We start from the raw sequence: 16810 nt of genomic DNA, 5'->3' as shown, positions 1-16810 counted from the left end.
AATATTAAGCCGGTACGTCTAAGATCCACCTGGTGATTGATTTGTTTGAAAATCCGTTCCGGAAGTATGTTTACCTGGGCTCCACGCTCCACTATCTAATTTAAATCGTACATATTTATCTTCGACCTTGACATTTTCATTCCATGAAATTTCGTGTACGTTTCTTGTTTCAATCGTACTTAATACGGCAAGTTCCTCGTCGTCTTCGAAATTTTCTCGTACATCTAGTTGCCTGACATTTTTCTGACTGGTTACCCTACAACTCACAGCAAAATGATTAAGATTTCCGCAAAGCCTGCAGCGAACTCCGTATGCGGGACACTCCCTTGGTCCATGAGTTCTTTGACATCTTTTACATTTAAATTCTTCTTTGCGATTCGAACTTTGATTTGAGGTGTTACCCGTTTTCTCCATTGGCTTCTTGTTTGCAATTTTATTTACACTTCGCAGTTGTGGGTCCTTGATTTGCTTCATTTGCTCCTTTGTTATTTCGAATGCTTTGCATATTTCAACAGTTTTCTGTAACGTCAAGCCCTCGGTTCGCAACAACTTTTCTTGTAAATTTAAATCTTGCACTCCCAAAACAACACGATCGCGTATCATTTCTTCATTAAGGGTTTTAAAATCACAGGTACTTGCTAATTTCGTTAAATCAGTTAGGAATTGCTCAAAACTTTCACCTTCACATTGATTTCTTTTATGAAAAACGAAACGTTCATACACCACATTTGTTTTCGGCAAGCAATAACCCTCGAATGCTTCGATAACTTTGTCGATGTCCTTGCGGTCATCGTCACTTATAAACATTGTATTAAAAACTTCTACGGCCTCTTCTCCGATGATATTTAAGAATATAGCCACTTTCGTTTCACCATCTTTAGCATCTTTCCCGGTTGCCTTCATAAAAATTTTAAAACTTTGTTTAAACTTTCTCCAGTTTTCCGCTAGATTTCCTTGTAAACTTAAGTTATTGGGTATTTTATATAATTCCATTCTTGAGACTTAAAAAAAACTTGAATACTTGAACAAAAACGTGACACGTGATGATCTAACCTCAACTTGCTTGTAATACTTAACAACTTTTATACTTTTATGAACATTACAACTAAGGTACATGTACAGCATGTAAAAACCTAACCTTCTACACCCTTGGCAGCGTTGCCATTACAGTTTTAGTGTATACCCTGAGAGGAAAAGAGTCCAAATGGAAGAGAGGGAAGGTCATGAAGAGGATTAGTGCTGTCACCTATTTGGTACTTATTGACTGTGGTATAATAATATCATTGAGTTAGAAAACTAATGGAGGGAATATAATGGTAGAGGGGGTAAGAATTTTTGTAGGCGGAAGTTGCCACAGATAGAGACGTTGAGATAAAAGGGCTAAACTCCGTACAATCTGCGCATGCGAAAGAAACGTCAATGTTGCAATGTTATTAATTAAAATGTAGGTTAGATTATTGTTTTCAATGTTTTCATCACAGGCCGTTATAATGAATAAACATATTCGTAAATCGTAATGTACATTTAAACTCGCACTTTTGAGGTTGTATACCAAGAGCCATGTTTCCCTGCAGCAGTATAAATTCCGAAAAGGACAGTATAAGCCCTATGTTCACAAATCGTAACCCAAGACATTTCAAATATCTACGAATCGCTCATAAACCGGACGGCTACTACGATGATAAAACTGGAACGCTCCTACTGGCATAAATATACAAATTTGCTTTCCTACCGCCTCCAATAAGATAGCCCGATTGTAGATGGCAATTGACACAAACAGGCCGTCACGTAACTTCATTGTTCGTGCATTACTTCAACGGACCCGACACTCACCGCTAGCACGAAGGAATGGGCCATCAAAACCAGGCTGTATAAGACCATGCACCAAGTCATTGGCGTACGTGAATGTCACACGGTCACGTCCCTGCATTCAATTTAATGTTTGCTACTTGTAGATTTCAGTTGTTCGTACAAAGATGCCTTGCAAGCAGTCCGACAGATTTTATGTGCGATTGCAAACCCGAACACAACGTCAGTAAGGTCGCAAAGTTTCTAATGTGCTTCAAGATTTCAATTTGAAATTGCCAATTCACTATAACTAAGGTGCCCTTTTTATTATTGTGTAGTTTATTATTTAATGTTTAAAATATTGGTAAGCAATAAAAAGTTTACATATTTATCAAATTTATTGTTCTTGAAACCCATTAACTTCTTAAAAAATCAAATAAACGGTTTTTCATGCAATCTAGAAATTAGTAAAAAGCACCTTTTTTGGAAGAACCTTTGAGAACAGGGAAGCATCTCGGGAAACTGAACGTAGGGCTTTCTATCACTTCATTGGAGCGACCCAATACTCAGCCTTCTCTTTACAGAAACTATGGAAGCACAAGTACAAATAAAACTTTATTGTAAATTATGCAGCTATCTACCTAATAGGTACACAATTTAAGGTCGATTCACATTATCTGTCAAGTCAGATTATATCCCACGGTTTTGGTAATCTTTCTCTCGTCCACGGCTCTCTTGACTATTCCGGCTCAGACAATTTCAAATTGAAATCTTGGAGCACGTTAGAAACTTTGCGACCTTATTGCCGTTGTGTTGGGGTTTGCAATCGTATATAAACTCTGTCGGACCGCTAGCAAGGCATCTTTGTACGAAGAACTGAAACCTACAAGTAGCAAACATTAAATTGAATGCAGGGACGTGACCATGTGACGTTCACGTACGCCAATGACTTGGTGCATGGTCTTATACAGCCTGGTTTTGATGGCCCATTCCTTCGTGCTAGCGGTGAGTGTCGGGTCCGTTGAAGTAATGCACGAGCAATGAAGTTACGTGACGGCCTGTTTGTGTCGATTGCCATCTACAATCGGGCTATCTTATTGGAGGCGGTAGGAAAGCAAATTTGTATATTTATGCCAGTAGGAGCGTTCCAGTTTTATCATCGTAGTAGCCGTCCGGTTTATGAGCGATTCGTAGATATTTGAAATGTCTTGGGTTACGATTTGTGAACATAGGGCTTATACCGTCCTTTTCGGAATTTATACTGCTGCAGGGAAACATGGCTCTTGGTATACAACCTCAAAAGTGCGAGTTTAAATGTACATTACGATTTACGAATATGTTTATTCATTATAACGGCCTGTGATGAAAACAATAACCTAACCTACATTTTAATTAATAACAATTGCAACATTGACGTTTCTTTCGCATGCGCAGATTGTACGGAGTTTAGGCCTTTTATCTCAACTTTTACAACGTTTGCCGCGCGCAAACTGTCAAAGGCGCCAATTGTCAACTGCGCGTTTAAATCGTCGTTAAGTTTTCTGCAATTTTCCAATTTTCTGAGCGATTTTCTTAGCTTTTCTTGTCGTAAGAACCTTCTACACAGTATTAGAAAACTTAAAAAAAAAGATGAATGGAATCGGTCAAGTCGTTCTAAAGTTATTGCGTGACCAGAAGAAACCGGGGTTCATTTTTATATATAGAGATTATACGGATATAATATTCTCTCGTGTGTCCTAAGTGTCCGGTGGAGAAGGTTTACTTGATTTTCTGAAACTGCAAGCAGTCATGCAACTGCGTTCACAGCCACATGAAGTAAGTTTGAGGAGACTTTCCTGGCGCCTATCACAACGACTTCGGATCCAGCCCCGGAAAGTCTGTCAAACTTATTAACAGGTAGACCTAGGCTAACTTCTGAGTATCTACCTTCTATGAAATTTCAGGAGAAATCTTCAGCTAAAAATATTTCATCTAGACCTCATAGATCGCGAGATATCAGCCAAAAGGGGCGAAAACACGGTTTTTGGGGGGTGGTGGGGTGGCTGGAGCCTTTAGCACAGGATCTGGGTGGTGGGAATTTTAATATGTTATTGTTTCTGACACCTAACATGAACATATTCCACCAATTTTTTCTTTTCCACCCCAAAATGTCCAGTTTGCCAATTTTACAGTCTCTATCGCCTAGACTACATATTACGACGCTTATTATTTAGAAAGTTCAAGTTCAAGTGATACCGTATGAATAAGGGTTATTTGTGTTTTACATATGGCGTTGTACGGTTATTATTTCCAATGCCTCCGACGGTTGCAAGGATTGCGAAATCTGTAAATTTTTTGATTAGTTTACTGATCACGAATTCCTAACCTAGGTACGCATAAAATATTTTCGCTCAAATATTGAACCCATGTTGTTGGCCCCGCCCACATGAAATAATTTGACAAAAATGTGTCGACAGTTAGTGCTACGTTAGTGCTCCAAGCCTATCGTTAGTGCTGCTATGTAACGTGAGAAAAATAAGAAAAACAGAGGCGGAGCCAACTTCTCATTCTATGTTTACTTATCCACAATGAACACACACGGTCGTTATGTTAGTGAACTTAAATGCTAAATAAACAGTAACTCAAATTCTTTAACTGTTCCTAAAAAAGTTAAGTGTGAAGTTGAACCTGCCCATACATTTTTAATTAGATAAAACCACATGTGATTGTTAGTGCTACGTTAGTGCCGTTTTGTGCTCGAAAATTGCGATTCCAGCATTTCATCTTTCCAAGAAAAATGAAAAAACCTAAAATATTGTGTGAAGTTGGCCCCACCCATGACTCGTTTTTTTTTTAAAACCCACATACTATCGTTAGCGCTACGCACGGGGCCTGGGCACTTCGCCGAATGCCCACAACGCCGACCGTGCCTGGACCGTGCCCACATCGTCGACAAGTGTGCAAGGGACACAACGCCGACAATGCCCACTTCGCCGACCGTGCCCACTACGCCGACAAGTGTACAAAGAACACTAAGCCGAACGTGACCATAACGTCGACTCATACAATACTGCTTAATGAAGCTGGACGGTGTGCAACACCAAGCAGCTTTTGACGTTAGGTTATTGTAGGTTTAGAATATTTTGTTTAACTTTTTTCGAACCACGGACTCATATGAAAATTCTTAATAAACCTGGACAGAGTATGAGGGCCCTGGTATTTCGAATAGTCGGCGCGGCGTTGTGGTCGAGACCTGTAAAAATGCATTTATTCATCCACAACTACGAAACCAAGGTTTGTCCACAACTATCTGCAAATTCTGGATTTAATTTCAATGGCTCTTAATTTTAGAGAGTCGTCTAGCAGTATGGATAGTAGCACCAGACGAAAACGGATGAGATTCATTCGTATGGGGGAAAAAATTGGATAAGTAATTAGGTACGTGAAAGTTTCCATAGTGTTTTTAGTAGTACTTCACCAAGAACGGTCAAGGTAAAGTTGCAACGTGCACAAAATAAACAGGTGAAGACACGCAGAAAATTACGAAAACCTGAAAATGAAAGTTAGATATAGACAGAGAAAAATTGAAAGTCAAAGGTTTTTATTGTGGTTTCTACAGCCGATCGATTTCGACGTACCACGTCATCATCAGGCCGAGCGTCATCGGTTATGAAAAGTACAAAAATATTATTATATATTTTTGTACTTTTCATAACCGACGCTCGGCCTGATGATGACGTGGTACGTCAAAATCGATCGCCTATAGAAACCACAATAAAAACTTTTGAGTCTCAATTTTTCTCTATGTCTATATCTAATTACTCAAACATAACATGGAGTTCTTCATTAACAAAGTTAAAGTTAGATCATTAAAGACTGTAATTGCAGACTTAATATTAAGGAAAGATCAAAATCTGTCTGAACATGCCTTAATTTAACTTTTTTAATTTTTTTTTCTTTCCATCAGTGGACAATAGTTGTCGGTTCCCTTCAAGTCTAAAAGACTTATCGAAAGGTTACCATTAATACAGTATTAACAATTTACAAAGATATTGACATACCTGACGAACCTGGGTTGAGGTGAATTTTTCATCTGTGGCGGAGATGGAAATTACCTTAGACCAGTTCCGAGCATTCTACCGGCTACTCCGAATTAGGTTTTCCTGCAGTTTTCCTAATTGGTAAGGTAAATACTGGAGTAGTATAGACCAACTTAAGACCTTCTGCAGAGGCACCTCTAAATAGCATTATGCGGGTCACTCTGTAATTGGGCGCATGCCTGTTGAGGGCCCAAAACAAGAGAGGGATAAAATAAAATAAAAAAATAAAAATAAAAAAAACATATGTTGAATGCAGAAATGAATAGAACTTCACTGCAAAAAAGGAATAAATAAAATGTTAGTCTATAATTGTCATTAAATAAAATAGTTCACTATCGCTGCATAATTTAAACTTCACACCTTCAAGGAATAGGCTACCTACTGCAAAAAAATCCAGGACTCTAGGACCATTCCCCTAGAAGTAGTTCGAAACGGCAGAAGTGGGTCCGGACGGACGGACGGACGAACGGACAAAACGTAAACAATAGCACATTTTTTTTAATTCTTAAAAAATGCGTTAAAAATGATAAACAATACAGTATATACCTACTATTTTTACGGGCCATATAAAAAGTTAATGATGATTTCTCTGCAACGAGGCGGTTGAAAATCTCTCAACGCTATCTTGTAGAGCTTGTTCGTTTGTGTCCGCTATAACTCTTAGTTAAGATCCCCTGATACTTTTTATAGCTTTTAATTTTTGTCCGTATGTTTGTCTGTCCGTCCGTGTGCGCGATAACTCTTTTTAAGTGACTGATCCTGCTGAAATTTGGTGTACCTACGCGCTTGCGGGTACTTTGGAGGTAGGTTGCTATTATATTTGAAGAAGAGATACCCTTTGATCACACAATCTTTGGAGAATCATGTGGACGACAGTGGTGTCATGCTGCTAGACGAAGAAAAACTGCACTTTCAACAAGATGAGACTCCCCACATTCTTAAAGACTTCAGGTTCTCAGATAGGTTTGGATGGCGGTCCGTCCTTTTGTTTGTCCGTTCATCTGCCTTCACTATATCTCTTGTGGTTAAGATTTTTAAAGCTTTCATTTTTCTCCATCCATCCGTCCATATGTCTGTCCGTGTCCAGCGGATATCCGTGTGCATTATTCTTTACACATGAATTTAAATTAAAAGCTTTCAAACGCCTTATCTTGATGCCAAAAGAGTACGTTAGATTATTGAATAATTAACTAATCCTTCACTCAACGATTAGTGCACATTTGAATTTGATATCCGCGTGTATTTGATTCAATGATCTTAAATTCTTTTTTTTGATGCCGCACGTGTATTTTGATCAAAACATGTCAAAATCGTTATTCTTGCACCGAGATCGTTTGGAAAAAGAGCAAGAACATGATCTCAATGAACAATGATCAAGACATCAATATTAGGATTAGAGTAAACAAGTTACTCTATGGATGGATCGAAGGTGCAAGGTTAAAATAAATGGTCGTTAAAAAAGTGATGGTATCACCATAGCCATATCAGTAATACTAATAAGTACCCTATGGTAATACCATTGAATGGTAATACTAAGGATCCTTCGCAATACTTAAAACAAGGTGTATTTACGTAGAATGACCACGAATCCAGCCTGGCATTTGGCAACATATGATTTTCCTTTATCCTAAAACCATATACCTATTCAAAACAATGCGCTTAGTTTTGCCGCGCTTCTATTATCAAATCCAATCGAATAGGTAGGTAAGCATCGTGCTCAGAATTAGTAAACATTTTGACTTTAATTTAATCAGCTTCGATCCATTTAATTAAATTAATAAGTTTTATACAGAGTGTATAAAAATCTAATGAAATGTATTTAAAAATGTTGCTTATTAGTTTATTACTAGCTGGATGCCAAATTCGAAAATGTATATACAGGGTGATTCCTATAGTACCTGCCACCGTTTGGGAGCGTGTAGGTGGTGCGTAGGGGAGTATTTTGATATAGGACACTTGGGGTCGGAAATCTAAAATAAGGTGCCAGAGCCAAATTTACCTTCTGGAATTTCGCGCCTGTAGGTAGGCAACCCAACCGGCCGGCGGTGCACACGGAGCGATCTCAGGCGGCGATGTGTGGCTGACACTTGATCAGAATTTTGTTTAAACCCACGAAATCCCGTCTGCAACGACGCGTATCAAGTGAATAAACACTATGGCAATAGTATAATAATAGTTGGCTAGATGTAGGAAGTGCATTGAGAACAACGGTGGCCACGTTGAACACTTGTAAACGTTATTGCTTTGACTGTCGTTTTCCCTCCTTCCCTCCCATGTCGCTTCCTCGCGCTAACTCGCTCTGCATCGCTCCGCGCGAAACGTCGGTCGGTTGGGTTGCCTACATACAGGCGTGAAATTCCAGAAGATAAATTTGGTTCTGGCGCCCTTATTTTAGATTTCCGACCCCAAGTGTCCCATATCAAAATACTCCCCTAGGCACCCCCTATACGCTCCCAAACGGTGGCAGGTACTATAGGAATCACCCTGTATATTAAATAAATGTTTTAAGATCTCCACGGATGCTCGGTCTGTAAAAAAGTTTTTGTCAATAACCATTGAATAAAAATTAGTGCTTTTATTCAATGCTATAATGACGTCGTATAAGCCTAAAACTAGTTCCAGTTTTACATTAATCATTAATTAACAGATTTTTTATTCAACGGAAAGCTTCATCTTTATGTCTCTTTATTACTTAATGATAATATAGTACCGTGAAATGTGTTCATCCGTTTCAGATAAACTATGGAACCTATTATCAATTATGTTTAATTAACGGCATCCCGTCTGATAAAAAATTCCCAGAAGGTCCAAAAATTGGAATCCCTTCACAAATGTTTCAAGATATATTTCTCGGAAGGTATTAAGAGATTTGCATTCGACCAGGTTGGCGTAACATTTCTTTAAAATTAAGATATAGGTACGTTTAACACCAATTATCATTTCCTAGAGAAAATAGAACTTGCAAATTTACGATTGGACAAACGCTGATAACAAGTCATCTCTCTCCCATCCGTTGCCATAAATAAATATAACCACACCACTATTTTACTTATTGTTGTGTAGAAGTGGGTCTATAGACCAGTTCTTATAATTATAATGTATAAAATGGCTTCCTTTAGAGCGGACGCTTTCCTTTTCAAGATAATAGTTGTTGTAAACGCTGTTGTAATTTGTACAGCTTACGTGCCGGCTACATTACCACCAGACAGAAGTGTCAATTTCGTCGGTGCAGCTAAAAAACTGCCCCCTCGTGGACCAGGGATATGCAACTTGGAAGTCCCGTAAGTTGCTTTTACACAAATTTGATTAACTTGGGACTTATTATTTGTACGACCTTGAAGTTTTGCACCTATCTTTTACTAATGAGCACGTGAATTTTCCAGTACCATTGACCTCCTTACCGAAGCAGATAGACGAGGACCGATACCTGCTGGCAATGGGGTTAGTATTCACACCTTTTCTTTAGCTGCTTCAGCTGCTTGTATATATCTATTTCCATGACGTGTTGGAAACGTTGCTACTTACCTAACCTAGTTTAAATACATTCATCGGATTAGGGGATTTCATTTCTTTTATTTCAATCTGTGTACGGACACACAATGATAACCTTTACTATCATCATTAACTATGTTTATAAATAATTATCATACACTAATTTATATAATATGATAGTACTAATTACAATTGCATTATAAAATCTTTTGTCGGTTAGCATACGCAATAAAAATGGCAAAATTCCCAAAAACAAACTAATCACATGAATTCGATGATTATTACACACATCACATCGGTTACATAAAATATTGATTGTTCAAGGACATCTCTAACGGCCCACCCACACGCATGACTAACAAGAGTCATTTTATTGCTATGTATACACGATAAACAATGGATTCCCCAATAAATATTTAGAAATTTTTGTTTAATTAGTTCTAACCGTGCATGCATTTTTGAAAGTCGTTAAGCAGAGCATAAAATTTATAAGATTGTTCCCTGTTCCGAATACGAAAAGATTTGCAGCTGCCGCGCACGCAAAAAATTTAGACCAGCGAAACGATTTTATTTAACTAAGCTAAACCAAAATAAAATCCGAATCTGACGACAGCGTACCTAGGTCCCCAGTGGACACCCTCGTTCCGCGTTTTATTTTAAAGACTACCTACCTAGCTAGAAAAGTCGCCGCGGCTATCAATTCACGGCTAAAGCAAGAGAACCCAAATTATAACTACTTTTTCACTCTTTAGAAAGTAACAGTTAACCGGTGGTAAAATCGCATAACTTTTGCAGTCTCCTAACGTCGTATTTGGTGAGCAGCTTCGTCTCCATTAACATTATTTTAAGCTCGAAAGTGTATTCCCCGTACCCATCTTCCAAATTAACAGAGAAGCGTAAATATATAAAACTTTTTGTTTCGTGAATGAAGGAACATTCAAAGAATCAAAGATGTAAGTCTAAGTCTAAGGTATTGTGCCCGTTTTCGATATTATTTATCGAGATATTTAGAATTTGCATACAGGGTGGCACAATGAAAACGAAACAGACTGAATAACTCGCAAAGAAACCATTTTTAGAAAAAAACGCAAAAACACGTAGATTTTGGTTAGGAGGACGTCCTTTACTTGAAAATTTACACCCCTGCTGCTCTAATCAGGGTTACTACCCCTCCAATAATTTTAAATTGAGCGTTGGATCGAGTGACACATCATTTCCTACAAGTCTTTAAGTCTGCAAATTCGAGCGAGTATTTTGGAAGATACTACTGCTACTCACTGATGTAGGGCTCGAGTAAATGCAACAAATTATGTAACATAAGTACGTCTGGTTCACTGAAATTAAATCGTATCGGTATTTTACCGTGATAGTAGGTATACCTAAAAACCCAAGACAAAACATTGGAGGTTTTATTATGTTGATTTCTCATGGTTTATGTTCTTCACGATTGTTTTATGTGTAGTTAATAGGTATTTCTTATGAACGTGTTCATTCCCATAAAAGCTTGAATATCCACTTTAGGTAATTATTTTTGTCATGTGACACCCCAGGTCCTTCAAAACACTCGCTTAAATTTGAAAACGAAACCATATAGGAGTGTCAGAAATTAATAACCCTGTCCAAAATTATTGAATGGGTGGCGACTCTGCTTATGGGATTGACGCCAAGGGTCTAAATTTTTAAGTAAAATATGCCCCCCTTCCATCCGAAATCGACCTATTTTTGCTTTTTTCCAAAAAAAATACTTCCTTACGGGTAATTCAGTCTGTTTCATTTTCGTTGTGACATCTTGTATTATGTACCTATAAGCAATATTATCAAATTATATACTAATTTTACTTACATAATTTTAAATTTCACTTTCAGACCAAACCAGGGCACAGTATAATAAGCATTTGCTGTTCAGGATGGAAACCCAAACCGCACGTTGCTAACAAGTGCGAACCCATTTGTGACAATGGATGTGTTAATGGCAATTGCACAGCACCGAACGTCTGCGTTTGCTTACCAGGATATGTCAGGGACCTAGGCAACAATTGCATCCCAACCTGTCCCAAAGGTTGTGTACATGGCGTATGCACCTTACAAGGGACATGTTCCTGTTCTGCCGGTTATACTCTTGACCTTAAAGGACAGTTTTGCATTCCGATTTGTACTGGAGGATGTGGAGCGGGTGGCAACTGTACAGCTCCCAACGTGTGTTCCTGTAAACCTGGGTAAATTTTGTTGCACAACTAAATATCGGATTAATTCTCTTTTATAGGTACAAGAAAGTATTAGCAACCGGAAAATGTGATTTCAACTGTGAGGGAGGGTGTCCTAGCGGTACTCATTGCGTCGGCCCTAATGAATGCTCTTGTCCTGCGGGATTCATCAAAAGAAATAATGCTTGCGAAGCGCAATGTCCTCGAGGTTGTTTAAATGGTCTTTGCACAGGACCCAACCAGTGCACTTGCCCATCGGGATGGACACTTGACCTAACTGGTACATCCTGCCAAGCGCATTGTACACAACCATGTTTAAACGGAGATTGCACTGGGCCGAATGTATGCACGTGTAAAACGGGCTACATCAAAGATCCATCTGCTCCGGCTGGCAATCGATGCGTAGCGCATTGTCCTGGTGGATGTTTAAACGGTCAGTGTTCAGGGCCTAATTTGTGTATCTGCAATCCAGGTTTTATCAAGAACCAAGGAACAAACACGTGCATTAGAAGAATGCGACGAGAATTACATATGGAATTAATTCCTGAACAGCTTAACGAATTCAGTCGAGATTAATTTTTAATTTTACATGTGCTTTAATTTTAACGTTTTTATTATTTTACAAATTTCAATGTACCTAATAAACAGGTTTTTCAAATTGAGATTTTCAAGACAGTACTTCTGTGGACCATATTGTAGGAGTACCTACGCAAGTATCTAAATAGAGGGTATTGCTAAAGTATTGCACTTACACTAATCATTGATATATCAAAATGTTCGATGTGTGTCACACGTCCAAAATCCAAATAGTAATATAGCTGAGATCACGCATTCTGTAACCAACAGCTATTGTTAGCACAGCACCCCTGATGCTTCCCTTAAGTTCACTTGATGGTCTTAGCAGTGGGATACATAAACATTCGCAAACGTAGGAATAAGAAGGCGGGGGGTCTGGGGGCCATGCGAACACAGCTAAGTCATTTGCACTTCCAGTGATGTATAAGTTGTCACTTTTTTCCTCAATTCACCTCCTAGTCCAGTCACACTATGCCAAAAACGGCAAACGAAACGAAAAAATAATTCGTGTGTAAAGTCCCGAACGGTTTTGTTGCCGCCGTAGGGTGGGGAGGGGGTGAAGGTAACGTTTTGCAGTTTGGCGGTCATATTTATAAGTGACATCAACCCATATACTTTGGTAGAAGTCGCTTCATAATGCGAGAAGTGTTCCAATATAGCGGAATTGGCTGATTTACAAACTGGACTGAGAGTTACGCCAACCTATTTTGGAGGAAATTATAGAGTGAAACTTTCAACATGTCAGTTTTACGTAAAAAATAAAATTAGAATAGAAATAATAAACAAATGAATATTATCAAAAATATTTCTATGCTTTCCGCCATCTCTCAGCTTCCCACCTTGGACATTCCAAAACCGCATGTCCCGCTCCGTCAATGACCCCACAGTCGTTACACTTCCGTGCTCTCTCTTTCATATTTCTATTTATTCTATTTTAGAATATAATCCTTTTTATAAGCACCAAAATGAGGGTATTAATTGGACTTTATGGCACAAAACTGTCAAAAATTGCCTAGCAACGATACTGCCACTCGCAAAACTTGCTGTATTCTTTTTCATATAGATCTTTGGATTTATGAGGAACCACTTTACTTTGTGCGATTTCGAATTCACGTAATATTTCGTCAGAATAAACGTTTTCCATTTCAGCTACACTCATTTCCAACACCGAATTATTTGATAAAAAGTAAACAGTCTCAGTATTCATAGCAACACAAAAAACGCCAACTATCTACACCACTCATATTTGGTTAGCGACAAATTCCTGCAAGAACTACTAATCCCTTTTAACTTTTTAGAAATTGTGCTAAAATAGAATAAAACGTTGTATGTACCACGGGAATAATCGATTATGGCCCTCGAGAAATTAAAAGCCCTCCTTCGTCGGGCTTTAAACATTCTCTCGTGCCATAATCTTTTGATTATGCCCTTAATACATAAATAACTATTATTGTTCCATTTTCTCCGTGCCCGGTAATAAACTGAGTGACATAATAATCTAATTCACTGTGTCTTCTTTGGATCCACCCCTTGAGATTGCCTATTACGGTTTTAGCTCATGACTCGCGCTCTTGCCACTCCGTTTCCCACATGCTTATAACATCCGCGTACTTTTTTCCTTCATACCTCGTGCTGACCTTTAATCTCAGTGGAGGTGTGCCCATCATCACCAACACGTCCGTACTGGATACCATTCGGTACGCCGCTGCTATTCTTAGCTCCATCACAGATAGGCTATTTTATCTGTGGCTCCATTTTTCTTTGCAGTCTATCTAGCATGTTTCCGACTTTCTTATAGCGCTAACCCACACCTCACATCCGTATAGCACTATGTTATACACCGCCGAGGCTAGAACCCTTCTTCTTCCCTCCCGAGGGCCCCCTGTAATCTACATCAGTCTATTCAGATGTTCTGCCGTTCTGCTTGCTTTTTCAATTACTCTATCGACGTGCTGTATAAAGTTAAGACCTTGATGCCTAGAATCTCTATCGTTCTTTCCATGGGTACCCTCGCCTGGTCCACCATCAGACTGGCCTCCGGCAGCCTTCTTTTACCGGCCATTAGCGCCGCTTTTGTTTTTGTGCCTACCAGCTTAAGACTTCCATCCATTGTTGTACCTTTCGTACCGTCCACTCAAACTCGCGATCTCTGACCACCACACTAACATCATCCGCGTAAGCCATAAACTTCACCCCCGGCGGTACCCCCAGTCTCAGCACCCCGTCATAGGCGATGTTCTTTAATATTGGCCCTAGCACCGAGCCTTGCGGCACTCCATCGTTGACTCCAAACGTATATCTCGTCCCTGACGACAATTTCACGGTGTTATTCCTATTAATGAGGTAACTATACTATATATAAGTTTCCTAACTCGGTGTATTCTTTCTTCCCAGTTCCTCCATAATCGTCCTCGTCGGAATCGAATTGAACGCATTTTGCACGTCTAGAGAGGTAGTAATTTCCACCTCCCTAGTGCGCCTGGTGCCTCTCATAATGTTTTCGGAAATGTTTTTGATCTGGCTCAGCGCCTCTCTGGTGCCTCTCCCTTTTCTAAATACATATTGACTTTCTGATAAACTTGCGTACAACTCAATTCTTCTACCCAGTACTCGTTCCAGCAGCTTCCCCAAGTGACTTACCAACGAGATTGGTCTCACCGATCCCTGGTCCTTCTTTGGAATGAGGACTACGTTCGCCTCCTTCCACTTCTCTGGGTACTCTCCAGTAGACATAACCTCTTCAAACACCTTTGCAAACCATTCCGGTCTCGCTCCCGCAACTCTGCTAACCAGTTCCGGTGGCAGCCCATCCGGGCTAGGTGCTTTTTTCTTCGGCATTTTTTCGACCGCGTCCCTTATTTCCTGTACGGTGACCTTTCTAGGGGTTTGCTCCTCTAACTCCGTATCCTATTTCTGGACTACAGCATTTTGTTTTGTAGCGGGAATAACCTGTCTATTTTCTCGATAATCTCCGCGTCTGTGCCCACCGCACCCTCGATCTTTTTCCTATTTTGCCTGTTACTATTAAATTAACAACTAAAAACTCGCAGTATTGCAAAGTTGGCAATTGTAAAGATGGAATATGGCTTTGATTAGTTAGACCATTGTATTTATAAGCGAAAAATACAATGGTTAAACTGACGAATGGTGCACAATATGCTAGAAGTAGAATTTCTAAGTCCCGATCCCGCCAACAAGAACGTGGTAGATCGATAGAACGATCACCATCTATAAGATTGTGTGCCCTCAGAGTAAGAAATAAAGATAGAGATGCCTAAATAGATTTTTAAATTAGTATAAGAGTTGTGATAAACAAACAATTATAAGATTAAATTAAACAGTTTAATAAGAAAATTTATGATAATTAGTGTGTCACGACGGCAACGCTGGAACAATTTGACACGGATTTCTGTTAATTTCTACAAAACGTAATTTCTACATGTTTAACTCATTTTATAGATTTAAAACTTATTCCACTGTGTTTAATAATGTATCAGCACTCTTTGACATGGGGGAAGGGTGTACTTTTTGTGGAATTAGTGTAGTTACCTACTAACGTTTACCTTTCCTTTTGTCCTCTCAACTGTCAAACTGTGGGTTATGTTGGATCAAAACGTATGCGTCCTCTATTTTTATTTCTTACTCTAAGTGTGTGCCCGATACAGTCGTCGTCTGTGTTGCGAGATGCAATGATTTTAAGCCCTCTTAATTAGTGTAGCAAATTTTGGTAGAACAATATCAAAACCCTATCAAGTCAATAAGGTATTATAATCATAGAGGCCTCTATGGTATAAATAAGTCATGGTACAATAAGACGAGGTATGCCTATGCGCATGCGCTCGTGACATCATTGGGATAACTGGGCTCTACCACTCAATAAAGTAATGGGGTTCAATCTGTCAACTGCGGTCTCTCGAAAAAAATTCGCACGGGAAAGTTATAGTTTGTACAAAGCAATTTATTTTGATGAAACCTTTCATTAAAAAGCTATGCACGTTTTACTTTCAAAAACAACATCTAAGGAAATAATTCGTGGGAGGGCGGCCCCTTTTAGACAGCGCAATTTGATGGCCGTCTGGCACACCTTCAAGGTATAGGCTACCTACTGCAAAAAGTTCCAGGACTCTAGGACGATTACCCTAGAAGCAGTTCGAAACGGCAGAAGTGGGTCCGGACGGACGTACGGATGGACAAAACACACACAATACCACATTTTTTTAATTCTTAAAAAATGCGCTAAAAACACTTTAGAGCACATCTATTACACGTGACACTTCCAAGGATTGATTTTGTATCCATATACCATTTTCAAACTTGGCGGTGATTCTTGTGACGTCATTGGGATAAAAACGTCATCTGCGCGAACTTGACGAATTTGCGTTCAGTTATATATGTCGTAGGCATATTGTAAAATCAGTCATTTTATAATACGCCTAGGCAGTTTATAAAACGCGGGCAGTGTACTTTCTAGAGGTAAGCGATTGGTTCCCTTCCTCTTCAAGAGCGATCCCTTACGCATCTAGAAGGGGAAGGAAAACTACCCCAACCCCACAAGTCAGCATTTCACGAAATGACTCCGCAATTTAGAAATGACGGATTTTACAAAATGCCTACGACATAAAACTGCCTAGGCGTATTATAAAATGATTTTACAATATGCCTACGACATAT

General features: G+C 39.1%; 2 protein-coding genes and 2 long non-coding RNA genes across 4 annotated transcripts; 2 read left to right on the top strand and 2 right to left on the bottom strand.

The window, feature by feature from the left end:
- LOC116159799 lies at positions 1-1458 on the bottom strand. The gene is made up of 2 exons (XM_031472880.1): positions 1139-1458; positions 1-1001 (listed from the first exon to the last, which is right to left on the bottom strand). The coding sequence occupies exon 2, from the start codon at positions 991-993 to the stop codon at positions 19-21; it is 975 nt and encodes a 324-aa protein (XP_031328740.1). The 5' UTR covers positions 994-1001; positions 1139-1458; the 3' UTR covers positions 1-18.
- Positions 1459-1474: 16 nt separating this feature from the next.
- Positions 1475-2177, top strand: LOC116159798. The gene is made up of 2 exons (XR_004143055.1): positions 1475-1897; positions 1956-2177. It is a non-coding gene; the product is annotated as an uncharacterized LOC116159798 (long non-coding RNA).
- A 61-nt stretch (positions 2178-2238) lies between these two features.
- LOC116159797 lies at positions 2239-3181 on the bottom strand. Its single transcript, XR_004143054.1, has 3 exons — positions 2730-3181; positions 2430-2671; positions 2239-2375 (listed from the first exon to the last, which is right to left on the bottom strand). It is a non-coding gene; the product is annotated as an uncharacterized LOC116159797 (long non-coding RNA).
- A 5699-nt stretch (positions 3182-8880) lies between these two features.
- Positions 8881-12306, top strand: LOC116158943 (von Willebrand factor D and EGF domain-containing protein-like). Its single transcript, XM_031471819.1, has 4 exons — positions 8881-9148; positions 9251-9308; positions 11226-11575; positions 11623-12306. Exons 1-4 carry the CDS (start codon positions 8964-8966, stop codon positions 12137-12139), a joined length of 1110 nt encoding a protein of 369 aa, XP_031327679.1. The 5' UTR covers positions 8881-8963; the 3' UTR covers positions 12140-12306.
- The last annotated feature ends 4504 nt before the right edge of the window (positions 12307-16810 follow it).

Source organism: Photinus pyralis, unplaced genomic scaffold, assembly GCF_008802855.1.
Source record: "Photinus pyralis isolate 1611_PpyrPB1 unplaced genomic scaffold, Ppyr1.3 Ppyr1.4_LG1, whole genome shotgun sequence".
NCBI classification, from domain to species: domain Eukaryota; kingdom Metazoa; phylum Arthropoda; class Insecta; order Coleoptera; family Lampyridae; genus Photinus; species Photinus pyralis.
Note: the sequence above shows the minus strand (reverse complement) of the source record. Positions and strands in the feature narration are given on the sequence as shown.

Excerpts from the sequence above, each read along its gene's own strand:
- LOC116159799 (XM_031472880.1), bottom strand. The coding sequence starts at position 993 with ATGGAATTATATAAAATACCCAATAACTTAAGTTTACAAGGAAATCTA.
- LOC116158943 (XM_031471819.1), top strand. The coding sequence starts at position 8,964 with ATGTATAAAATGGCTTCCTTTAGAGCGGACGCTTTCCTTTTCAAGATA. Across the intron at positions 9,149-9,250 it reads ATATGCAACTTGGAAGTCCC|TACCATTGACCTCCTTACCG; the intron begins GTAAGTTGCTTT and ends TGAATTTTCCAG. Across the intron at positions 9,309-11,225 it reads CGATACCTGCTGGCAATGGG|ACCAAACCAGGGCACAGTAT; the intron begins GTTAGTATTCAC and ends TTTCACTTTCAG.